This window comes from Prorops nasuta, unplaced genomic scaffold (genome assembly GCF_024137725.1).
Source record: "Prorops nasuta isolate Cenicafe-Biocafe unplaced genomic scaffold, Cenicafe_Pnas_1.2 PNAS00011, whole genome shotgun sequence".
NCBI lineage: Eukaryota > Metazoa > Arthropoda > Insecta > Hymenoptera > Bethylidae > Prorops > Prorops nasuta.
The window spans coordinates 3,170,675-3,197,881 of record NW_027116808.1 but is presented as its reverse complement, the minus strand read 5'-3'; the positions used below and the strand labels follow the sequence as shown (position 1 = coordinate 3,197,881).

Here is a 27,207-nt window from a genome sequence, read left to right as displayed (position 1 = left end):
TTTTTAAAAAAAATAAGTGTAAACTTGTTGACCGCGTACGCGCGTACCTGTTAGAAAAAAATGATAAATAGAATAAGAGCGTTACCGACGATAGTGAGAAATCCGTCGGTAAAATAGTGAATGATTTACCGATACTTTTTTTTTATTATCCTCTCAATGATTCTCTCCACCTCCCGCGCGAGGGGGGCGCGCGCATATTCGTTCAATTAACGTGGTTGTTTTTATTTTCAGCTGAATAAGACAAGCTATATGAAAGAAAAATCTAAGAGGATTTCTTAGAGTTTCTTAGTATGAAGGTGGAATGACCACGATGGATAAGGTTGCCCCCCTCTATCGGGGTTTTCCATTCTGACAGGTGACAGAGTCTCCGAGAGTGTCGCACGTGGAAGAACAACGCGCGCCTCTACTCACTATTTTGTGTCTGTTGTTGACCACGAGCGAAACGTAAACGTTGTGTTATAAGTTGGCTTCGCGAGCGCCTGCTGGTTTTTCCGATTAATCCTCGATCAACTAAAGACAGCGAAGTGGATCAGTCGTGAAATGGCCAAATCTAAGCAATCCTGAGTACACCATTCGCTAATTTCCAAATCCAAAATCGCGTCCGCGCCCTTTTTATTCTCCCTCCTTCAACCCTTCCCCTACCAAGTTTTCGCTTCAAGACGCGAGTCCGTGATTTTCGCGCGTGTCTCATCCCTCACGATTTTCACCTGGATATCATCCTTTTCGTGAAATGCTGACCTGTTGGCGATACGAACTCAATAGCTTAGCTGTTCCCGTCACGCAATACGCCGTTGGTGAGTGCCATTTTATTTAGCATAGCCCCGTTTTTCGCCACGAGTGAAAGTGACGGGCGAAGTTTGGAGGTTAGGTCACTACAAGTTTTACGTCAGAACCGTCAAAACCACTCAAGATCACCATCAGTATAAAAACCTTCCTCATTCGACTAATTCTTCAATTAAATTGCACTTAGTCGTACCAATACTCCCTCTTTACCTAGCGGAATAATTGGCATAAAAATTGATAAATATGTATGTTCTCCCGACAACAAAGAGTACATCAGTCGGTGGTGTTACTTGAAAATTCAGCTCGATCCACAGTTTTTTTTATCCTTTCTTTTTAGCTATTCGTTACCGTAACGTAGCTTACGTCAAGCGAGGATAGATCAAAATAGATAAACGCTCGGACAATGAGAGAATACGTATTTTTGTGTTTTCCATGGCTATTGGTTCGTTCTATTTTTGCCTCAAGGTATAAAGAATTAATTATCCTGTAGATGCACGCTTTGTGGACTAGTAGAAAAAAATTGATCTATATCAACGAGATTATTGGAATTGAATAATTTTGGCCGCTAGCTGGTAGTTATGAACGATCCGTGATTTTCCAGGTAAAGCGTGCTATTTGCGTAAATGCGAGCCAAGTCGATAAAAGTCGCTTCTTTCATTCAGTGACCTGCAGGGTATACCATCTGGCCTTGCAATAATTTTCAGCGCAAATGATCGATAGCTCGGAAATCGCACAATTCCAAAGGTTCGCGATGATTCACACATTGCACCTGCTACATTCCTGATCTTATAAGTAGGGAAAAACATGCACGGTAGAATTTAAATAAACGACGGATGGTTAGAGCCAAAATCAATTAAAATATACGAAAGTTCGTCCGGACTTTTTACCGCAGACTTAAAAAGAATCTCCCATTGCTAGCTTACCGCTAGCTTTTCAACACGCCCGGTGTACACAAAGTTAATTGTTTTTTTTTCTTCTATGTATTACAGGATTAACGCGATCTTTATCGGCCCTGGAACAGGGGGAAAGGAGATATGAACACCCGCGAGACGGACAATTATGAAAATGATTTAAGCTTTGCGTGGAAAAGGGATAATAACATTTAATCTGGAACAATGCATTGGGTGAGTGGGCACAAAATATCCAGCTCGCCGCGTGTTTAATCACAGAAAGCTTTTATTGGTATAATTTGGGTCGAGCGCCCCTTACAAGTCTAGCCACGCCCTGGGAAACAATAACTTCTTGAATAAGTTGTCGTGATGTTACGCTCGTGTCTGCAGAACATAAGGCAAATTTATCTCAGCGATAATCTTCCACGAATTTCTAATGGAATCCCCTAGGCGTATAAAAAAACACTCCCCTCTCCTTTTTACGGCTTATCGCCCCCTTCTTTTTCACCACTCTACGCGAAATTCTAGGAAATAATTAGATTGGCTTGGCGTGTAAATAAAAAACTAAAAACCTTTTCAATACACTTTCCCTTTGTTGTGATTGACTTTAGCTCGTATTTCAAAGCAAAAAGGTAAGTTGTGAGGGAAAGTGCACACTATACTACCACTGTCTATAAACATACAGGCTAATAAGCTCGCGGGTCGAATGAACGTTAGCAAAACCATGAATTCCTTACATCGTGCAAAATTGAATAAACAAGAAGCAGTTTTTCAATAACAAAGCATCGCAGAAAATTTCATTCGCATCTCTGTTCTGGCAAACGTAGCGTTCGGAGTGAATATGTATAATTATATACCATGTTGTAAAAGTCGTCGTGGGCGCCACGACCTCCGGAACGAGGCTGTGTGCTTATTGAATTATAACGGGACGAAAAAATCGTGACGAGATGTTCACGGTATGAGAGAAGCAAAACATTGAACCAGTCAGAGTAGTGAATATGAGATTCTAGGAAGCAGCAATGTTTTCTTTGGGAGCTGGCCGAAGTTTCACGAGGTGTGTCGAAGGATAAGAAGTGTTTACAAGCTGAGGTAAGATGTTTCATTGGTTGAAAGGGCAAAATAGGGGTGTGGCTTTTCGCGTGTTTCATCGGAAGATCAGGATCGTTAACGTTAACGATCCGAGGCTAGTTCCAATAACACTAGTGCAAGCCTTCTTTGCTTCGGCACAATATATAATACGCGTACTATGACAACACAGACGGCAGAGTTTACTTAGGTTGGGCTTTCAACTACGTCACGCCTTTACCTCCCCTTCTTTCTCTGTTTACCGTCTAGCCGATGCGGATATTTTTCTTTACAAACACAAACATATACCTAGGAATAGGCTCCACCCCAGCTTTTAATAATGCAATCTCATTTTTAGGGCTATTTTTGCCCGCGTAAATTTTTCACGATGCGCTCCTTCGTCTGCTAGGTAAATAGATAAAGGGAGAATCCTGTAGCAAGGGTTATATATATATTATAAACAGTCTTTGTAACATTACAACGACGGTCGTAAGTTACCTTGTACTCCATGATTGTTATTGTAAATTTACATTGAACTGTGGAAGAAAATTGTTATATTTAGCGATTATCTCTAAAAAATCATAATCTTGTAAAATTAAGTTGCTAGTTGAACAGATAAAGAAAGAATTCTATAATAAGAGTAACGTATGTTGTAATAAGTGTTCGCAGCGTTACAACGAGAGTCGTAAGTAATTTATCAGCAAACACGAATGTCGGAATTCATAAAGGACCAAGGTTGGCCCAATATTGCCATTGTTGGGCCAATATTGGCTCTTTATAAACCAGGCATTCGTGTTTGCCGGGTTTGTACTCGACAATTGTTACTCTAAATTTACATGGAACTGTGGAAGAAAATTTTAATACTTATCGATTATCCTTAAGAAAGTGTAAGCTTTTAAAATTAAATTTTCAGCTAAATAGATAAAGTGAGAATCGTATACTAATAGTTACATATATATGGTAAAAAATGCTTATAACGTTGCAATGACAGTTGTAAGTTACTTTGTTGTTCACCATTGCTATTGTAAATTTATATTTTATATAAGTGGTTAGTGATCGACGGCGGTATAAGCATGTCTTTATCTACTTATAAATGTACTTCCCTTCGAGAAACAATCGCGTTTCATGGTTGAACTGCGGAAGAAAATTCAGATATTTATCAATTATCACTAAAAAATTGTAATATTGTACATTTCGATTATCATTAAGAAATTATAATTTTGTAAAATTAAATTTTTAGTGAAATAGAAAAAGAAAGAATATCATACTAAGAGCTACATATATTGTAAAAAATGTTTATAACGTCACAACGACAGTCATATAACTTCTTTTCTACTTCACAATTGTTATTGCAAATTTACATTTTATATAAGTGGTAAGTGCTCGACGGCGGTATGGGCATGTCTTTATTTACTTATAAATGTACTTCCCTTCGAGAAACAATCGCGTCTCATGATTCAAATGCGAAGAAAATTGAGATATTTATCAATTATCACCCAAAAATTGTAATCTTGTATATTTCGGTTATCATTAACAAATTATAATCTTGTAAAATTAAATTTCCAGCTAAGCGGATAAAGAGAGAGTTCTATAGTAAACTTTCAATACATTGTAAAGACAGTCTTATACTTCAGAATTATTATTGTAAATTCATATTGAACTATGGAAGAGTACCACAATAGTTGGTAAATGTAAAATAGCAATTACATATATCAGATACATTTAAATGTCTGTTATTGAATTATGATACGCGAACCGTCTTTCTATGTATCAGCTGCATATCACTATCGGACATTCTTATCTATCTGATATGTGACTATTACTTTTTGTATTCTTCTTATCGCGGTTATCGCTATAAAATTAAAAATATAAAATATTGATAGTCGCATGAGTTACAGAATTACTCATAATTGTTGTGTGTGTATGAAAAATAATATAAATATATATATATATATATATATATAAACTTTAATAGAGGATTTAACCAATAATGACGTTTTAATGCGGTGACACGATTGGTCGAAGGATTATTAGAGTATCAGCGAGGAAAGTCGATGTAGAACGCAACAATTACATGGTTTGCTGGTTAGCAGCGGGTCTTATAGGTCGTCCCTAGCTCGGATTATTTTGTAACGTCACTCTCGAGGGATTGGTAATTGACATTTCACACCCTATAAAGGTCCTTGCCCTTTTGCATAAACCAAACAGTTGATATAACCACCTCTTGAAATTCTCTACTCCCTTCAAACTTGTTTCGAATAATGTCACTGATCGATGAACTATTTTCTGTTTTTATTTTTTTAATTATAACAAACGCAGTTGAATCAAACAAAACTTAAAAATTTATTTTTCAAAATTCTTTATTTTCATCAAATCAGTCTGAAAGAAACTAATTAATTAATAAATCATTTTCTTTTGTTTTTCAAGTATAAAAAAAGTAATTGAATTAACTAACTTCTTGAAAATTAATTTCCCAAAATTTTCCACCCCCTCCAAACCACAGCCTCGACTAATACCTCCAAATTAATCAAATATTTTTTTAATCATAACAAAGCCAGTCCACGACGAGAGTTTGATAATGCAACGAGAAAAAATAAACCTGTAACGGGCCAGGAAGGAAAGTGACCTGTGTGGGACAGCCGCATCTGTGATGAGGAATTATGCTGGAGAAACTGCGAGTACTGACTAATTAACCTGACATAGTCGATGGAAATTTATCATTCCATATCTCTAATTAATCAACCTTTTTTTTTCAATCACAACGAACGCAGCCCACAACAACGAGGGCTTCGATAATAAACTGGAAGGAATAAAGCTGGAACATGCCAGGAAGGAAAGTGACCTGTGTGGAATTGCTATACGTGCGTGCTGAGGAATTATACTGGAGAAATTGCGAGTATCGACTAATTAACCTGGCAGAGTCGATGGGAATTTATTATTCAAGAGATACGTGCAGCTACCAATAATACCTCCAGTGACAGTGAACGACCTTGATGCTTGCAGCTACATTGTGATTATGATCGATTGCTGCTAGAAGATGAGCCTGGAAAACTGTATAACAAAATCACGTGCAGCAAGGAATTTCTTTTTTACTATATATACTTGGTCCCAGTACTGGATTAAAGTTCTGGATTAAATCACTGTTATTGTATTACAAAGTCTGAATTATCAATTGGTAATCTCATGTGAAATGTGGTAGCAGGATAATTCGAGCTTTGGCATCAGAGTTTCCTTCTCTGAATTCTCGAGTTTATTAGGCTTAACCTTGTGTCCTGTGTTATAATTATGATCGATTACTGCTAGAGGATGAGCTTGGAAAATTATGTAACAAAATCACTTGTAACTAGGAATTTATTTTTTATTCTATTCAGTACCAGTAATGTATTAAATTTCTAAATTGAATTACTGCTATTGTAATACAAAGTCTGAACTATCAGTTAGTAAGCTAACATGAAATTCGATAGCGAAGTAATTTAAGCTTTCACATCAGAATTTCCAATTCTAAATTCTCGATTTTATTAGGCCTAACATTATGTCCTCTATTATAATTATGATCGATTACTGCTAGGAGACAAAATTAGAAAATTATGTAAAAAATCACATGTAACTATAAATTTATTTTTTATTATACTTGATGCCAGTACTGGATTACGTGTCTGAATTGAATTACTTTTATTGTCATACATACAAAGTCTGAATGATCAATTAGCAATCTAACGTAAAATTTGATAGTCAAGATAATAGACCGGTATTCGAGCTTTTCACAGAATTAGCAGTTCTGGATTCTCGATCTTATCAGGCCTAGCCTTGTGTCCTGCGTTATCGATCTGCTGGAAATTTCTATCAGTCCGCGTGTGTCTCGCAGCCACGCAGCATGTGAATTCAGCTGGTGTTCCGTATAAACAACTATGATTTTTGTGGATAAAAACCTACCCATCGGTTTTAATCAAGAAACGTCGATTGCTCCAGCTGGAAAAATCTTCATTCATCATTATCATCATCATTATCATTGTAAAGTATCATCTCTCCACTTGGGACCTTGTCATCGGTGACTACGACCTTTACTGTCCACGTGATACAATACACAATCGTCCAAGAACAGTACTCCAGTTCCTGAAAGTTCCTCGTACCAGCAACTTCGAGTCATCTTGCTTTCTCTGCTAACCAAATTGGTCGCTTTTATGTCATTGTAATAATTTTTTTATATTTGTTTATATCTAATCAATCATGCTTCATAAGTTAATTACATAATTTTTTTTATTAATTCGATTAATAATTGTATTTAAATTGCTGAAAGTTCCTCGTACCAGCAATTTCGAGTCATATTGCTTTCTTTGTTAATAAAATTGGTCACTTTTATGTCATTGTATATAATAATTTTTTGTATTTGTTTATATCTCATCGATCTTACTTCATAAATTAATTTTATATTAATTTGATAAAGAATTGTATTCAAATTGCTGAGAATTTCTCGTATCGCCAATTTCGAGTCATATTACTATTATATCTCATTAATCCTGTTTAATTAATTAATTAATAATTAAAGTTTTTATATTCATTCGAAAGAAATTGTATTAACATCGCTGAAAATTTCTCGCATCAGCAACTTCGACTCATATTGCTGTTCACCTCATCAACTCTGTTAAATTAATTAATCATGTATTTTCTTATATTAATTCGGTAATTACTGTAATCTCTTCATTAGAATTGTAGCACTTTGAGATAAATTTATGAGACTTTGCTGTGACTTTATATCTACTTAGAAAACTTAGCTAGTGAGTTTTCAATTTGATTAGTCGACGAAAGAATGGTAGCCTGATAAGATAAATGAGAGCGTGATTGTATCGAGTGTTGTACTTGGCAAACAGTTATTGGGTTTCGATTTCGTTGCTTCCCTATTCGTTAATGTAGCCTCACAGGCTCAGGAGTGATGTGGATTGTTGCAAAGTTTTAAACGTCAGTGAAAGCAACGTGGAGGAAGAATAATTGAACGGAGATTAATGAAATTTGTAAGAACGAGGGTTAAGAAACCGCCTCGGATAAAGCGTTTCGTAGTAGTGAGTAACTCGACGTTGAAAAATCTAATAACTTAGATTTTTAGTTTTAGTGAAAATACGAAAAGACTTGATTAAAAACAACGGGTGTTAAGAAGCTGCCTCGGACGAAACGTCTGATCGTAGTGAGTAACTATGTTAGAAATTCTATAATTTATAGATTTTGTGTTTTGGTAAAATAAAAAAAATCACGATTGAGAAGCTTCTTGAATAAAATATTTGATAATAATGAGCAACTCGATGTTAAAAATTGAATAATTTATAGATTTTGTGTTTTGGTAAAATAAAAAAACATCACGATTAAGAAGCTTCTTGAATAAAATATTTGATAATAATGAGCAACTCGATGTTAAAAATTGAATAATTTATAGATTTCTTATTTTGATACAATAAAAAAAAAAATCACGATTAAAAAGCTTCTTGAATATAAATCGTTAAATAACAATAACTTAGTTTAAAAAAAATCTACTTATTCATATTTTTAATCCTACTAAAAACCTAACGACTGTTAATAAGGCGCATTGAACAAAGAGTGAAATAACAATAACTCTGTTAAAACTTCGAATAACTCAAAAATTCAATTTCTGCAAACCACTGCAGTGTTTCCAGTGATAAATATTTCTGTAAAGTGCGTTATTTATGGGACAATCGAGCGACGATATATTTTTTAACGACCTGCACGTTTGAATCATAGAAATAAGCGTAGACATATATATATATATATATATATATATATATATATAGTTTAAGTCGAGCATTATTTAGCACAATAGCAATTTTTTCACCTATACACATGTATATACATTCTTTGAAATCCAACTATTTCCACGACACGTTCCGAGATCTCGAGGAGAGGCGGTTACGTGGTTTTTCACCAGCTTTCTTCCTCGTCCACTTAACACAACTAATTCAAACGCGGTCAGGGCTGCGGCGTTCTTTCAGTTTTCTTTCAACTTTGTTTCTTTTTTTCCTCGCAAAATTCCACGTTCATTTTTCAGTATTTTTCCCGGTATTTTTTCCAGCACATGTGCGTGTGTGCAGAGATTAAAATCTGAAAACCTCAGGAAATATTTCCATTGAAACGATCGTCGGGTGTAATTGGTGTTATGCAATTTTTTTTAAGCGTTAAAAAGTTTACACGCTGCCGGAAACGTCGCTTAGCGACTCGAGGCACGTTGAGAGTTTTTCTTAGTCATCCGTGTATTCAATCAGGAAATTGATTCGTGCTCCGGCAAAGTTTTGACCGGGCGAAAAACTTTGTAAAGTTTCCGGTGGAATCACCGGGTCTCTCGGGGTTTATCGGATATCTAATTATAACGCTTATATTGATGTATATATATATATATATATATATATACTGTTGTAATATTTTCAGTGTATACTGGAAATAATTTCAATTAGAATTGTCTAAGATTATCGAATAAGGGTGTGGGTGAGGTAATTGATCTCTGAGGATGATAAACAGAATTTTATATATATATATATATATAATGTTAGAATTGAATTATTATTATTGTTGCAAATCAGAGATTAACAAATTTGGATATCGTACAATTACGTTGATACAATATTTTCATTATAAACACGAGACAGCTTAAATTAGAACTATCCAAGATAATTTAATCGAACGAGTCTGTAAATAAGACAACTGATTTCTTAGAACGATAAGTAGAAAGTTACATCAGAGTTCTATTTATTGTTATTACAGTCTATAGGAACACTAGTCTCAAAAATTTAGATATAATTTATTTGTACTAATAAAATATTTTTAGTCTCTACACGAAAATAATTAAATTAAAATTATTTAATATAACAGAAAAAATATTTGAGTAAAACAATTGATCTCTTAGAATGATAAGTAGAAAGTTACACCATAGTTCCATGTATTATCACTGCAATCTTAAAGATAATAGTTTAAAAATCTTAAATATAATTTATTGGCACTGATTCAATATTTTCAGTCCACACACACGAGACTAATTAAATTAGATATATCTAAGATAATCCACGATGTACAAGTAAGGATAAAGCATCTCTTAAAACGATAAGCAAAACTTTACACAAAAGCTCCATGATTATTGCAAACCTAAGAAACACGATTTTAAAAATCTTGGATATTACTTAATTAGTTTCGTGTGTGGAAAAAAAACGAATAATTTGAAAGTTCAACAGTGCATATTTTTCTGAAGTTTTCATGTCGTTTTCAGGCTCCGGCACGCTCGATGCAGCCTTCTGCGAGGGGGATCCCCAGTCCGGTGCCTTTAAGGCCGTTCACACCCCCGGATCTCTCCTCGATACCGCACATGGACGATTCGCCAACAGCCGAGCAAACTGCCGAGAGCTGCAATGCCCAGGAGGTCGTCGAATCTACAGAATCAGGCCCCTACATCGTTGGAAGCCCCATCGATCTTGGTGACATTGATAACGTGGATAATATCGGTATCAGACTGGATAATCTTGCGAGAGGTCGCAGCAGAACGAGGGAACATATAGAACTCCAGGAAACGGATCCTTCTGATATCAATAGCCAAGGTTATAGATAATTCGATCTTGAAGAAAAAAAAACAGCCTTGTATATTCTTTACACAGCTTGTCAGAAGGTTTAAGGAGCGTTAATTAACGACTGAGTAGCCATTTGTAGAGTGGATCATCACACGATGAGATAAGTATAGCGACACCCACACGTTGCATAACAAGAAGCTGGCGAGCATTTCTTGTATCTCAGTGGGTGTGGTGACGCTTTTTTAAATTGGAGTAATCTGATCTTGTTAATATTTAAAAATGAATCAGTTTTGGGAGGTAAAGAAAGATAAATATTGTATGAGAAAGATGTGGACGTTTTTCTTGTGTATTTATAGGTGCGGTGGTGTGTTTTTAATTGGAGTGATTTGATCTTGTTGGTATTTAAAAATTGAGGAGGTTTTTAAGTTGAGGTAGATGGATTTTGTAGGGAAAAGGTATGAACACCTTTTTTCTTGTCCCATTGGATATAATGATGCTATTTTAAATTGGATTCATTTGATTTTGTTTGTATTTAAAAATGGATCAGTTTTGGAAGATAAGAGAACCTAGGTTTTATGTGAAGAAAGTATGGTTACCTTTTCCTTGTATCTCAATGAGTATGGTGGCAGTTGTCCGAATAGGTATTATCTAATTCTGTTGGTTTAACAATGAATCAATTTTGAAATGTAAACGAACGCGCTTCTTACATAAACAGTGTATACACACTTTATTTGAATTCCCAATGAGTATGATGATACTTGTTTAAATTGGAGCAATTTGATCTTGTTAAAATGTAAAAATGGATGAATTATGGAAAGCAAAAAACCTACATTTTATAAGAAAAGTGCATAGACACCTTTCTTGATATCTCAATGTACATAACAGCACATTTTTAAACTGATCTTTATAAGATTTAAAAATAGATCAGATTTAAAACATAAGCAAACCCAGATTTTACATAAAAAGTGCATGAACACTTCAGACTTGCAACGCTCCAAATTCTGTCCTTGGCCCACGAGGCTGGCAGCTACGCGATTCAGCTATATTTACCAATTGATTGACTCCTTATCTTCTCTTTCTACAGCTCCATGGAATTATTAATCCGCAACTGTGCGCCATCTATTCACCGAGAAATCCTCCAGACTGCACAGAAAGAAACCAAGGCACAAACACATATTTTTTCATGGATGGAAATTCAAAGATGAAGGATATACGCAATTACGTCCACTTGACAATTACCAAAATGATGTAATTAAGCCTTTGGGAAACCTTGTATTACCACCCTATTATATTATCCCCAAAGGTAGGGGTAATTACATGGTAATTACCGAGCTTGCAAAGCTGATTGGATTACAATTTATACCTATTGAAACTAGAGCTCTAATAACCAATACAGTAACTAATGGAATACATTTTTTATTCACCAGCAACATGAAGAAAATTGTGAAGCATAATTCAAGAAAAAGAGCATGCATGTGTTTTTGCTGCATTGGTCTTGTGCAAGATATTGGAGGCTTTTTATTGGTTCTGGCAGTAGTCGGAGGTGTCCTTGAGCCAGAAAGAACGTTTATCAATGCTGGGCCGCATTTCGCTTGGGCTGTGAACTGACGCATCGTCCATGGGTGAATCGGTCGCGTTGCGACTGCCACCGAGCCACCAACTTGTTGCCTTTGACAGGCGCATGCGTTTTATCCTGAGGGGAATAGGCAACAGCAGCACGTGAGCGGAACTGACTGGCTCACCCACCATCGTCATCCTCGTCTACCACCCAGTGCCGTATCGACTAGTAGCACAAAAATAGCATCAGTGTGCTCTTATTTCCTCAACAACGACGAATCGCCCAAGGAGCATACGTCAACGAAGAATAACAGTGCTTCAAAACTCTACAATCGACTTCTCATCTGGAACACGTTTGGATTTCAACGAATGCCAATGTATTCGCTCGATGCCCATACATATTCATGCGAAAATCCACGTCCATGTCACCTGGAACCTGCTCGTGTTCTTAATTGGCGTCGAAACGGCATTCGCAATTCCAAACACGTTTCAAGGATTTCCATCTACATTTGCGACTAAGCAGGGATCGCAGCGAGCGTTCAGGCAAGCTTTGGAGGTTGCTTAACGGGATATCCGTTTGCTAGCCGTCAGTTGGATTATCTCGCTTAAGGCACCGGGGTATTGCGATAGTAGGAAATCCTAGGTTATCAACCAAGCTTTTATCGACCGAATGACTCGGTGACCAATGAACAGACAGAGATTCCACGCGTGCGTCTTGAAGCGTTTTGCTCTCTTACGTTGTAAAGTAGATTTTACTGGGAAGGTCATGGATTATGGCCGTTGCGCTGCTGCGTCAATAAACGCTGCGTGTTTTGTGCCAGAACTGTGTCGGGGAGCCACGATGTCTACAGGGGTGTGGCGAGATAATTCCACCATGGCGCGGATACTCTCTTCTGCTCTTCATCCCTAATCTTTATCACTGGATAACGTTCAATAACATTCCAGAGCTTCCAGACTATTATTGTTCGTTCAACTGACTTCTTAGTTGTTATCGTTCACTCGGACGGTTTTCCTAAATATTTAACATATTTGGTTGATTTTAAATAGTATATTATAATGTTTCTTAAAGGATAATTGTATTCACGTGATTTTTCACTCATTTCCACCTGTTAATCTCGATCCGTCTGGTACCATCTGAAAATCGATACTCGAGATAACCCTTAACAAGTGTCAGTTTATTTTTGTACATTGTGTTTTGCTCGAGGTAAGAAGTTGAACGTGCTGAGGTGTCGAGTGAACGGTATAAACTTTGTTAGTGGATTTTATTCCTGGTTTTCTTTGTATTTAGTTTAGTTTTCTCGATTGTATTTTTATCCAGTATCGATAATTACAAGTAAAGGTTACTTAAGTGGAATTAACCTTGCTATTAAGTACATGACGATTTTTCTTCTAAATTTGAAGGGAACTTTTTTTATTATTTAATTCAATTTTCACGTATCGTTGTGCCAATGTATTCTCGTTTATCAATCGGATAAAGCGTCGAGGTGAATCTCGTTGTAACTTTAGCGCTTGGGAATTAATGGAGTAACGAGGATGAATAATGTTGCGTGCAAAACTTTTTACGCTTCAACTGGCAAGAGATGAAGAGATCACTGACGCTCGTGGATCTCTGTTATGTAATTTAAACCGCAACGTGGCTAAATTTAAAGAGACTCGTTTAATTCAAGTCTGGATTTTCTGCATTGCGAAATACGAGTTTTGTAGAGAGTTAATATTCTTTTTGTGAAAAATCGTTCAGTGGGGCTCGTATGTAGGATTATTGAAGAATGCTTGTTTTTTCTGCTGACATGTGCCGGTGGTGGCATGATTTCATGAAATATTTTGTGTCCTGTCGGCAAATAGCATAATACATCGTGATAGCAGCTGATACCGTGCCATCTATCATGTTTATTGCTAGCAGTAGAACAGATGCGCAATAAGAATATTATTGGATATTTTATTATGAATATCAGGTAGTTTTTAGTACAGTTCTTTAGTAAGGATCAACCTTGAAGATTGGTCAGGTGTGAAAGATGTAACAAATATTTGGACTTTATTCGAGTCATCTGTATTGTGTTTATTCTTAAGGAAAATTTGAGTTTTTTACTGACTTTACCGCTCATAGCGTGAATTCCATGTTTCGTGTGTGTTATGCCAGCAAATTACATAGCGCATCGCGATAACAGCTGATACCGTGCCCTCTTTAATATTTATTGCTAGCAGTAAAACAGATACGCTCTAAGGATATTGTTGGATATTTTATTGTAAATATCAGGCAGTTATTAGAGTATAGTTCTTCTTTTAGCAAGGATCAACCTTGAAGATTGACCAGGTGTGAGATGTTGTAAAAAATACGTGGACTATTTGAATCATGTGTAATCTGTTAGCTCGAATTTATGCTTCATGCAATTTAAATCGTCGAGAATGATATTGCTGTAAGACGTACTCGACCATTATACAAAGAGCAACATGGAAGTCGCAAGTGCCAAGGTGATGCAATGGTTCAATGAACTTAGATCCTGCATTCGTCTTTATTTGCATAATCAACACCGTAAGTTGTCGTAGTAATGAAATTATACCAACAGACTCTAGGAAAATTCATTGTTATTTTTGTTGAAAACATTAACGCAACTATTGTTAAATCCAAAAAGGCTGTGTAAAGATTATATGGTTGGCAATAGTCCAGGGATAAAATATTTGTCCCTGAAATTGTAGAAACTCTCTGTATGTTAATGGTGTTTTATTTACTCCATTATTCATAACTCGTGCTTTGTGTGTACCGAGGGATAAATAATTTATAATCCTGTTATTTGGGACTATTAATATTTAGTCGTGAATCAGATCATTAATGTTCAGAGTCATGCATGGTTCAGTAATAGAAAATACAATTGTGAGGACCTCTATTAATTGTTATGGGAGGTTATTTAATTTCCTCTGGTAAAAAATGGATTTTTAGTCATTTTTATGTAGCAGGTCCCATAAGGACGGAGAATGGAGGATCGCAGTGCGGAGATCAACCACCGAATCCCCACGATGATCAGAATGAGAGAGTCGTATTTGTCAATGCACCCCATCAGCCAGCGAAGTACAGAAATAACCACATCACCACAGCAAAATACTCCCTACTGTCTTTCATACCTATGTTCCTCTTCGAGCAATTTCGTCGATACAGCAACTGCTTCTTCCTCTTCATTGCACTCATGCAGGTAATGCTAATGCACGATTATATTTTATTTATATTTAATAAATCTCATTCAATGTCTACTTGCAGCAAATACCAGACGTATCACCAACTGGTCGTTACACAACTTTAGTCCCCCTCATTTTTATACTGAGCGTTTCTGCTTTGAAGGAAATTGTTGAGGATATCGTAAGAAACTTTATTCACTGTTTCATAAATTGGATCAATGATAGATTATAATTGTGAATTTTTTTATCTGCTCCAGAAAAGGCACAGGGCTGATGATGAGATTAACATGAGAGAGGTTGAGGTATTGAGGGACGGGCGTTGGCAATGGATTCAATGGCGATCTATAGCTGTAGGCGATGTAGTTAAGGTAAAGATTCGCCCATCTGTTTGATAATTGTTCAATTGTGTATGCATTTTATTGAAAAAGTTAATTTTTTGTATAGGTGCACAACAACAATTTCTTCCCTGCTGATTTGGTTTTACTATCGTCATCGGAGCCACAGGGTATGTCCTTTATAGAGACTGCGAATCTCGACGGGGAGACCAATCTGAAAATCAGACAAGCGCACCCTGAAACTGCCAATCTTCTGGATACCATGGAAATGATGAGTTTTCGCGCTAATATACAGTGCGAGCCTCCAAACAGACATTTGTACGAGTTCAATGGAGTTTTACGCGAGACTAGTAAGCAGTAAGTATCGTTAATAGGTATTACATGTAATCTTTGAAATTGGATTATATATAAGTTTGATAAATCAAGCTTTATTCTAATAAATTTAACAGGAGTGTGTCATTGGGACCTGATCAACTTTTGCTTCGCGGTGCCATGTTAAGGAACACCCGTTGGATTTTTGGCGTGGTTATTTACACCGGGCACGATACGAAACTTATGCAAAATAATACCGCTACTGCACCACTGAAAAGGTCAACGCTGGATCGTATGACAAATACACAAATACTCATGCTGTTCTTTATATTATTATTGTTGTGTCTTTTATCTGCCATATTTAATGTGGTTTGGACCAATGCCAAAAAGAAGGGTCTTTGGTATTTGGGTTTGGAAGGTTTGTAATTTTAATACATGGTATTAAAAACCTCGAGCTTCAAATTTTAATCTCTCTTCTCACTTACAGAGGAAATGACGAAAAATTTTGCCTTTAACTTACTCACATTCATCATTCTCTTCAATAATCTAATACCAATTTCTCTGCAAGTAACGCTGGAAGTGGTTAGATTCATACAGGCTACATTTATCAATATGGACATTGAGATGTATCACGCTGAGACTGATACTCCCGCAATGGCTCGTACGAGTAATTTGAATGAAGAATTGGGAATGGTCAATTATGTGTTCACTGATAAAACTGGAACACTTACGAGGAATGTAATGGAGTTCAAACAGTGCTCCATTGGAGGAAAGATCTACGAGTATATATCATTTTAGATATATCTTACTGAATTTCGTCTATGCAGAGGGTATTTCTTATTTTCTGTTTTTTTTTGCTTAGTCTTCCAATTCCAATCAGTAGCGACGAGAGTAGCGCATCGCGACCTAATAGTGAGCTAGTTGGAGATTTATTAGATGGGAGATCAATCAAGGATCCTGTTAGTATTTCTGATAAACGAAAAATGAATCATGCTGCCATACTACACGAATTTATGGTCATGCTTTCTGTATGTCATACGGTCATACCTGAAAAAATCGATGATCGTATAATTTATCACGCGGCTTCGCCAGGTGAGGGATCAAAAATAATACTGTTAAATTTTATTAAAGGGATTTTAACCGACTAATTTTTTCTACAGACGAGCGAGCATTGGTGGATGGCGCGCAGAAATACAATTATGTTTTTGATACACGAACTCCCGCATACGTTGAAATCGTAGCATTGGATGAAAGATTGCGATATGAAATACTGAATGTTATAGAGTTTACTTCTGCTAGGAAAAGAATGTCAGTTATCGTGAAGACGCCGGAGGGTAAAATCAAATTATTTTGTAAAGGAGCTGATTCTGTAATTTATGAGAGACTCGTGCCGAAATCTTTGGAGAGCCAAGAGATGGAGCAAGATGGTCTTGATGATTTTAGAGAAATCACTTTGGAGCATTTGGAAACGTTTGCGTCTGATGGCCTGAGAACCCTTTGTTTCGCCTTTGCTGATATTCCTGATAGTCTTTACCGCGTAAGCTTACGAATGTTCACGATACGAAGTTATAGTAGAACAACAATACCATTTCACTTTATAAATTTTAGCGATGGCAAGAAACGTACCACAATGCTTCTCTTAGCTTGTCAGATCGAGAACAGAAAATAGAAAACGCTGCCGATCTTATTGAAACAAAATTAACGTTATTGGGAGCAACTGCTATTGAAGATCAACTACAAGATAAAGTATAAGAATTTTTTGAAAATAGTTTCACTTTATTTATCTCTTTGTATAATTTGTTCTTATTAAACTTCAGGTGCCAGAGACTATTGAAGCCCTTCTTCAAGCCGACATTAATGTATGGGTGTTAACTGGTGATAAACAAGAAACTGCTATTAACATCGGCTACTCTTGTAAACTAATCACGCATGGAATGCCTTTATACATAATTAATGAAGTTTCTTTAGATGTAAGAAAAATTATTTGACAAATGTCTTTATTATTATATTGTTTTGTGTGTGTGTGTATTATTTAATTATATTCTCTATGCATCATATGCTTTTTTATATAGAAAACGAGAGAAGTTATTATTCAGCGCTGTCTAGATTTTGGAATAGACTTAAAATGCCAAAATGAAGTAGCTTTAATAATAGATGGGAATACTTTGGACCATGCATTATCTTGCGATATTAGGATGGACTTTTTGGAACTATGCTCGGCGTGCAAAGTTGTAATATGCTGCAGAGTTTCTCCAATGCAAAAAGCAGAGGTACAAATTTTTAAACTCAACATGAATATCTCTTTACTAATGCAAATACAAAGGTAATAATAATAATAATAATTTTAGGTAGTTGACTTAATAACACACAACAAGAAGGCTGTAACTCTTGCTATTGGTGATGGAGCGAACGATGTGGCTATGATACAAAAGGCTCATATTGGCGTTGGTAAGTTTGTCAAATACAAACATTTATCGCAAATATTAGCTTGTAGTTTTAACCATAATCGCTGCTCTCTCACTAGGTATTTCTGGTGTGGAAGGCCTTCAAGCGGCTTGTGCGTCAGATTATTCAATTGCGCAGTTCCGTTTTCTTAAACGTCTTTTATTTGTGCATGGTTCCTGGAACTATAGCAGAATGTGTAAATTAATATTGTACTCATTTTATAAAAATATTTGTTTATACGTTATCGAATTGTGGTTTGCTATTGATTCCGGCTGGTCCGGCCAAATTTTGTTCGAGAGATGGTCGATAGGTCTTTACAACGTGGTGAGTATCTCGTTGATAATTTTTTACATGTTTTTTTTTAATCTGCCTTTTAACTTATATTATTTTTATAGGTTTTCACAGCAGCACCGCCGCTGGCGATGGGGCTTTTCGATAAAGTATGTTCCGCAGAGACTCATTTAGCTCATCCTGGGCTATACGCTACAAAAAATAATGGTGCATCGTCATTTAACATTAAGGTTCATTGATCAACTGTTAGTTTGATAGAATAATACGCATTGTTTCAAAAATTTTAATGATCTAATTGTACGTCAAGGTATTTTGGATTTGGATCATTAATGCTCTACTTCATTCATCGTTATTATATTGGCTGCCACTGCTAGCTTTGAAGCAGGACGTGATATGGGCAAATGGCAGGGATGGAGGTTACCTCGTTTTAGGAAATTTTGTTTACACTGTAAGTTCCCTAAAATTTAAATCTATTACAATTCAGGATACAAATGAAATAATCTTTTGTCTTTCTTTTCAAGTATGTTATAGTAACTGTATGTGGTAAAGCTGGACTAACTATGAACTCGTGGACCTGGCTTACTCACTTGGCCACGTGGGGGTCAATTTTATTATGGTTTTTATTTATATTGATATACAGGTATTTTTTAATAATTCAATTATTTTAAACATATTAGAAATATATTAATTCTTTGTTTCTTTAATCTTTCAGTAATTTTTGGCCAGCTTTAAACGTTGGTGCTGTAATGTTGGGTAACGATAGGATGATATTTTCTTCGCCTGTGTTCTGGCTGGGTCTTATACTTATACCGTGTGCAGTATTGCTTCTCGATGTTACAGTGAAAGCGTAAGTGAATATCTGTATCATTGATAGAAAAACGTTCTGGTCAACGAGATATCAATGTGATTTTTAGCGTGAAAAATACCATATGGAAGTCTGTAACTGAAGCAGCTAGGGAAAATGAGATAAGAAAGTCTGATCCTGGTGAGATATTGAGTAGCCAGGACTACAGGAGCTCGTAAGTCAACCTCTCTCTTTCTAACATTATCACACCAGAGTACACTCATAATTTAACTTTTAAGCTCACTCTACATCTAGCAGTACAGGGACAAACAATTTGTTATCTTTAATCTGGCAACAGTTAATGTTAATTTAGTGCATGAATTTCATTGGGAGCTGCATCTTAAAAAATATATTTGTATAATTGAAGCAAGAAACCTGCACGGCTTTTATAGCATAAACAATTGTAAAATTTATTCGTTTTGGAAAGAAATGTACGTTAGTTTTGAGTGTATTCTAATGTTTGGTTCTAATTGTTGGGGATAAAATAGTATTTTGCATTATTAAGTGTACTAAATGATAACAGGGCACCAAGAACGGCGAAACAATGGTTTCTTTACTTTCGGTCTTCGCTGCGGCCATTCAGAAGACGAAGTAAAATGCGAATGTTTACAATTAACGCGGCACGTAATCGGTGGATGGTGTACCCTTTGAGAAATGCCTCATCTGTACATGTTCGTGTATCCTGTCCTTGAAAACCTTGCAAGCCCCTCTCCTATCCTCGCATCAAGGTAGAATGGTATATGTGTGCTCTCCAAGAATTATACAGATAAGTTTACAAAAATCAGCTGATTTCAGTGATAATTGAATCGCCATCCTAACAAATGCAAACCTTTCCCTAGCTTCATATAATTTTCGTATCGTCAGACGAATGGTAATTGACGTACTTACAGTGTAATTGTTTTCGTAGTTTGTATTTAGTTACCGGAAAGTGCTTCTAGTCAAATATACGCACACAATGTTTCACTAGTTTTACTCGATGAAAAGAGCTCCCTGTAATTTTCCATCTAACGATCATGCATTGTATTTGACCATAGTTCTCTTTGGCTGAGACAGTTAATTATATTCTTTCAGACGTAGAAAATCAGTCAGAGAGTACTGTAAGGATGCTAGCGTTCAATTTTTATAATCTATTTTTGTATGAATTATAAGAATTTTTATAATTAGTAATAAAATTGTCAATAACAAACCTTAGATGACGAATCTGTCATTTCTGGTTTGATCGTTGATTTATCTTCACTTTAAATGGCATATGTTTGGCTGGAATTGTAAAGAATTGAAAAAATATTCTATTGTAATAACCGGAAGTGACGGATTATGTAACACATCGTTTTATTAGTTTAACTAATATTAAGCCTAACCGATCTTCACACCTGTATTAATTAGAGGTATTACTGTGTCTGTGTTTGTTAATGCGTATTTTTGATGTTTTATTTATGGTATTCCGTGCAGGCCTGTGCATGCCATCGCCAATCTTGCGAGGTGTAAGTACCCCAGTAGAAAAGAATAATCTCATTAGTAGTTATTCCGTTCTATAATTTGATTCTGTCTAGCAGCGATATCGTCACCGCTATTTTTATACTCGCATGATTGTTTCTAAATATTAAAAAAGGGTCGCTTTTATACACCGCAACACTATTAGATTCAGTGGGTAGTATTTAAGAAATAATTTTTATAAGTTTCCAACACAAAACCAATCAATTGAATTAAACAGCTTGATTCAACCGAGTGGTTCAATTTGAAGAAATTGAACTGACGTTTCTATTAAATAATTATTTTTTATAATTCACAGTATTGTAAAACGTAGAAATTAATTATGACACAATTGTATTTTTAGAATTAATTCAATCGACTGTAGAAATTAGTTTATCACGGTTTGCATTTAGCCAGATCACTTTCTGCACAATGAATGCACAGCACATTCACTGTGATAGAGAAGGAAATATTTAATGCGTTGAAAAGAGGAGGAGAGCGAGATAAAGAGAGAAATCCATCGACGATCTCTATGAGATTTGCGAGCGACGAATTTATTCCCAGTGGGAAATCAGATGAGACTAATGAAAATAAAAAATTCGTGAATGACCGGATTTGCAGATTGACGGAGACCGCGCGGCTGCTGAAAAATGTTAAAAGCGTTTTCACCAGGCGTTCGAACGCTGCTACCAGAGTTAATGTCGAGGTGGAGCTTTCACGTAAGTTTTCTCGTTCAGGCAAAATGGTTTTCTCGGGTCTGTGGCCAATTCCAATTTCTATAACCAAATTACCTCGTTTCATCGACAACTCTGCATGCCCCTCCGTCCATTTTCTCTCCGCGTTATATTAATGTACTCTTTCTTCAAATCAGAATTAATTTCACTTTTTGCAACTAATTACTCAAAGCGATAATTAACAATTATAAATCATTCACTTTCTGAATCAAGAGAATAATTTCATGACTTTTTTTAAGAGTTAATAAAATATTATTATATATAGATCTTCATGGAACAGTAAATTTAATTCAGCACGTGCTTTGTAGATCACGTAATTAATGCATGTTAATTAGTAATCAGCGATAACCGCACATAATATAAATACACTAAATTCACTATTGCACTATTGTATCAATTTTAATGATTTTCTCACTTTGTTATAATTTATTTTGTCAATTTACATTTTGTCATTTCTATCAATTAATTTCTCTGGTAATTATGAGTTTTCAGGCCTCCTCATTTAATTCATTATTAAAAAAGCGACATTTTAGCATTTCTGTTTTCTGCAACTAACTAAAAATGCACTGTTCCTTCGGATCAGCTTTAAATGACTGGCGACCTTTATTGTTGCGCATGCTGCGTGTCGCAGATGGATTCGCGTTTTCTCAAGAGGAAGGAGGCTCGGTGACCCAGACCGACGTCATCAGGGCCTACGACACAAATCTTCCGAAACCTGGCGGCATGTAATCTTAATGTAACATCGTTGGATCGGAGATTCTGGAGAGTCGACGAATACTGGCAAGGATGGATAAAATGCTCGTCGTGCCTTACGTGACGTCTCACTTCACGCACGAGTGCAACGTGAATCAATTGCCAATTCTTCATTCTATATCACTGTAATAAATCTTACCTCGTTTATTCGATATTTTTCTTTTTGTTACACGAAAGAAATTAGCTTATGTTTTTTTTTTCAAGAGATTTGTATTACTTCTTTTTTGCAGTGTTCTTTAATTAGTAATTTTTTCATGTCTCTTGTGTATATTGGTATATCTATATTTATAAATTGCTTAATTACAGTGGTATTGGAATAAATTGGAGATATGTATACTATAATAGAAATTACGAATTCCAATCGAAAGTCTACAGAAATTTTATCTTGTATTTATTCTAAGCTAATATTTAGCTACGTTTCAAGAGAGATTCTATGTATATATTTATATATATATATCTATATATATATATATCATTCCTGATATTTTTTTTAAATCGAAAGTATAAAATTCAGAGTATTTATTCATATCTAGACAATCTTGCATCGTCATTTTGTGTAACACGTTTGAGTTTGAAATTTTGGCACCCAGCACTTGAGGAGTGAATATTTGGCGAATTTGTAAAACTTTTTTTTGTATCTGGAATATTTTTTGGATTTTCTTAAAGCAAGTTTGGTTTTTGATCTGAATAATTTTCTTTCAAATTCAGTTTTTTTTTTATATAATAGTATATACTTTTAAGACAGTGTTGGGGACCAAAAGTAAAATCAACGTGTGCCAGGTAAAAAATTCTCTTTTTTATTAATCATTCGTTGCAGATTGAAGCTATGTAATGTGTGAGATATATACACGACCTGTATCGAAGGTAAAAGTTGTAAATAAGGAAAAAATGAGATAGAATGGAGTGATAAGTACCTCGGTAGGACGATGTGTAAAGTAGGAGCTCACTTCGAACTTCCGATCGTTGATATTCTATTATTTCTTGGTCGAGGGCGAATATTCGAAGCATAATAGATGTCTTTTTTCGTTAAAACGAAATCATCACTCATTATACGTCTAGATTTTTCAAAGTTAAAATACTTGATGTCCGGGAAGACTGTTTATCCACCGAGAAATGTTTATTTGAATTTACATTAGATGTTTCAGTTTTGTCTGACTCAAACTTACATTGAATTTCGTTGCATTTAATAATATAATATTCTACGGTTATTTTTTATTCTTACAAAGAAAAAGATATTTTTCTAAATAAATATACAATAGTGTACCACAGGGTGTCATTTGATTAGTTATTATCCGAATGGCACTCAGTACAAATACGAAAGTCAGTAGAATCCAATATGTGAAATTCCTAGGTTTCATTAATTTTTTCACAGTGTGATTCACTCATTCTTTTAACATACATTTCATATTTGTAAATACAGATACATATATGCATTGTTATCTAGTCAGATTCGTTACCGAGAGATCGAGTTTACTTTGCGATTTCACTCTTCCGCCCAAGTTTTACCACTTTTTTTAAGTTTCGACTGAAAAAGAACAAAACTTATTAGAGAGATGTGTATGTGCATATGTATAGCGATGGTTGTATACACAATGTTCGGAATAAAAGAATGATAAAAATTGACAGAGTTCTGATTCACCACTACCCAATCAAAACATTTATTGTAGAAAGCGAGTAATATGACTATCATTAAAAAAAACTGTACAATCAAATCAATTATCAAACTTGTATATAAGAGCAATTCTAAACGATAAAATATTATCTAAATCTACGACGAATTGTAGAGCAAAAAGTCTTTGAGAATAGAGATTCTCGTTTTTTACAAGTTGCATGATTTTCACATTAATTGTGATAAATTATTTCTGGTATTATGTCATTAACTTTATGGTTCCAGTCTTAAGCTGATTGGAAAGTTTTCACGGTCCTCCCTGTAGCGCGCTTTCAGCAGGAATTCTTGGGAGAGCGAATGGATGGGATAATTGTAAAGTCTGACTGAATTTTGACGATCGTTCAACCACGAAGCTACTTGAAGGACGCGACGTCGTTTGACTCCCAAGTTCTTCATCTTCTCCTCCTCCATACATAGGATCCTTGATTCAAGGACGTGTGCTCTCCAACGATTAGTAAATTTTCTGGCCAATTCTCTTTCTCTCCCGATGCTACAAACCTGTAGTTTTCTCTCCTTCCTCTTGAAAGTGCCAAAAAATGCTTTTAGTCCTGTCTCTTTAACCTCGGACTTTACTGGATCCTGAAGATTCATTACTCTACCAACGCAACTTCTGTTGGCCTTTGAGAATTTTCTTGCCTTTTTGCAGCAAGTTTCACTTTCAAGGTCACTCGAGAGAATCTTAGAAACCAAATGACCCACGTAGGGTAGACAAGGTGGGCTGAGCTCGGCCTTGAACCAAATTTTCTCATAAATCCTGCCAGAGGGATTCCTGAAGATCTTGCAGAGTCTCTCGAAAGTCTCGTACTTTCCAGAATGGAACCTTCTCAAGTAGCTCCAAGTGTTTCTCAACCTGTAGATCGGCGGGGCTTGCATTCCAGCCAAGATGGATCGACAGGAATGGAAATTACCAGCGTCGAAGCACTTTTTGGCAGCACTGATGAACCTTGAAACGATCCTCGCACGCATCTTAAGGTCCTTCACTGCTAAAATCTCAGTACTGATCAAACAGTAGATTCGATGGCTGTAAGCCACGAAGGCAGAAAAATTAGGAGCATTTCTTGACGACTTCTGATACACAAGAGTCTCGATCTCTGTTCCTGGAATCCTGAAGAACAAGTCACGGTCGATCAAGGTCAACTGGTTGGCCAAGGTCGTACTGTCAAAGTCCCAGGCAGTGACCCTGAGTTCCATTCTCATCAGTTTCCTCAAATGACACTTTCCACCCTTGGAATTGGGCTCTTTGGGAATTCTCTGTTTACTCTTGCTCCTCGAAAATAATTTGATCAACAAACTACTCGATTTTTCCAGTGTCCCTCTGGAATAGCTCTGGCTCAAGTGGAAAAACCTCCTTTTCCCAGAAGCATTTTCTCTACTATGAAAATTTTGTATGGACTCCAAATGTTGCCTCATTTCCCTATACAATATTTAATCAATTATTTCATCCACAAACAAATAAAGATTATTATTAATGCAAAAGATTTACCTGTAAACAATCGCAGCAGCCCTCGGTCGGTACCAATAGTCAGGAGTCCAAAAAAGAATGACTTTGGTGGTTTTGCTTGAGGAGTCAGAGGATCTGGTTTTTCCAGGTGTCAGGTCACTGCAGGATATGCTTCCGGTCAATTGACGTTTGGAGACTCCCAGTCTCAGCTCTGGTTCAACTGGTTGTCTTCTGATTGCCACTGCACTGGAGCTACGACCTTGAACCGAGCACCGTTCTCCAGGCTGAACGGGCCAAGGTCCAAGAGCGCAAAAAAAATGAGGGGAGCCGATAAAACCGTACCCTCTGGAGTGCCTGGATAGTCTAAATGCTCCCTTCTCCTTAACCTCTCCCCCATTCTCCCATACTCTCACAGCCAGCTCCGCCATTTCTCGAAGATCAAATTTATTTTTGGCGAAACATAAGCAGGACGTGCACTTCTCCGGGACTCCAGAACCAAAACGAGAAACTCTAACGGCCAATCCCCTCTGCACCCTCCTCCTTTTCGCTTTCGGAGCCTGCGTCTGCTCCGAGCATGTCCTGCGGAAACTTCCAACTGTGTAGAAAGAGGAAATCAGTCTATTTTCTTAAACAAATTAATGAATAAGAAATTACCAGAACTTTCAAGGTCATCGTAGCTTTCAGGCCACGTTACTTGCAACTTTGAAACACAGCCGGGGCATTTACAAGTTGCTCGTTTCTTAAAGTTTTTTTTCAAATACAGTACATCGCATAGCTCCGATTTAGAGCGTCTTTGGGAATTGGTGGGAAATGGCCAGCTACGGTTGGCTTGACTCTGCATTTTTTTCACAACTGGACGTTCCTTCAGGTTCTCCTGAATCTCCTCGAGACTCCCACCAGCGAATCTAATCGGTAACGGTGTATAGTTACCATTCTGCAGCTGTGTGTACGTTGGGCCCAAATAAACATCTTTCAGCGGCCATTTTGGTAATGCAGTGTCGCCCCCACCGCAATGTGCCCAAATTCTGAATTAACGCAAAGAGAAACATTACGATCCACAGTTGTCTCCCTTGATTTGTTCGACTCCCTAACCTATATCGTTTCATCACATTTCGTTTGACTCGAAGATCCAGCTCAGTGTCCGAAGATACCAAATAGAAGGTTGTAGTGGTACTTGTGGAGCTCGCAGCCGAAGTCTCGGACCGTGAACTATTCGAGTAATAACGATTCTTCAGCTTCTCGATCTCCTCTCGCCAAATTTTCCAATAGACGTTTCTCCTCTCGATACCGCCAAGTTCGAAGTACCTCGTTCTGCCATCTACCAGCCTGGAGAATGAACTTTCTTCTGGATTTTTAGGTTAGGTTAAGTGAATTTAGAAAAATGAAGATGGCGGTAGTGTGGCGGTTAACCTCGTTTTCAGAGTCTTTTTCCGTCTCCTCCTGAAGACGCTGATCCTTACTAGGTCCAAGGGATAAAGAGAGACTAGTTCAAAGGACTCCACGCTAGGGTCCACGCCTGGAGGACACAGGAAGCCAGGGTTGGGCCTTAGGACATCACAGCCTACGATGAGCTTAGTGGGCGTCAATGCAAGAGCTACTTCCCGCAATCCTCGGCCATTTCTAGTTGTCTCTGCAAATGGTGACTCCACCAGAACGGTTTCGTAAAATTCCAAATATTCCCACGTTAAGAGTCTCTGAACCCTGTTATGCTCGGTCTCTTCTATACCCCCCCTTGCAGCCTTCCCCCCTTGACACGTTTCGTTCATTCGCTGTGAGTTTCTCGCCTCTTTCACGAGCCTCGCAGAATCTTCACCACCTCATCCAGGTCCATTCTACAATTTTCTCTTATCTCCTCACTCCACTCCTCTCCGAATACTCAAAAACTTGCCAATAC

The 27,207-nt window shown here is 36.6% G+C and overlaps 2 protein-coding genes across 23 annotated transcripts; one reads left to right on the top strand and one right to left on the bottom strand.

Moving 5' to 3' along the window:
- The first annotated feature begins 369 nt into the window (after positions 1-369).
- Positions 370-23,822, top strand: ATP8A (ATPase phospholipid transporting 8A1). Of its 22 annotated transcripts, XM_066733537.1 has the most exons (27): positions 371-794; positions 1,773-1,907; positions 5,293-5,416; positions 5,510-6,927; positions 7,444-7,747; positions 7,840-7,917; positions 10,000-10,324; positions 14,801-15,036; positions 15,102-15,200; positions 15,277-15,387; positions 15,464-15,711; positions 15,804-16,084; positions 16,154-16,448; positions 16,529-16,758; positions 16,827-17,203; positions 17,275-17,412; positions 17,484-17,636; positions 17,739-17,936; positions 18,015-18,114; positions 18,191-18,435; positions 18,507-18,632; positions 18,710-18,850; positions 18,924-19,042; positions 19,115-19,249; positions 19,317-19,421; positions 21,338-21,435; positions 22,034-23,822. In XM_066733537.1, exons 7-27 carry the CDS (start codon positions 10,015-10,017, stop codon positions 22,177-22,179), a joined length of 3,891 nt encoding a protein of 1,296 aa, XP_066589634.1. In that variant the 5' UTR covers positions 371-794; positions 1,773-1,907; positions 5,293-5,416; positions 5,510-6,927; positions 7,444-7,747; positions 7,840-7,917; positions 10,000-10,014; the 3' UTR covers positions 22,180-23,822. The 22 variants fall into 22 exon arrangements, with proteins under 22 accessions (XP_066589629.1, XP_066589643.1, XP_066589644.1 ...); XM_066733536.1 differs by having other exon boundaries at positions 5,297-5,416; positions 7,444-7,917; XM_066733535.1 differs by having other exon boundaries at positions 7,444-7,917.
- A 117-nt stretch (positions 23,823-23,939) lies between these two features.
- LOC136777343 (uncharacterized) lies at positions 23,940-27,125 on the bottom strand. Its single transcript, XM_066733556.1, has 5 exons — positions 26,724-27,125; positions 26,406-26,639; positions 25,968-26,338; positions 25,356-25,908; positions 23,940-25,286 (listed from the first exon to the last, which is right to left on the bottom strand). The coding sequence occupies exons 1-5, from the start codon at positions 27,077-27,079 to the stop codon at positions 24,086-24,088; spliced, it is 2,715 nt and encodes a 904-aa protein (XP_066589653.1). The 5' UTR covers positions 27,080-27,125; the 3' UTR covers positions 23,940-24,085.
- Positions 27,126-27,207: the final 82 nt, after the last annotated feature.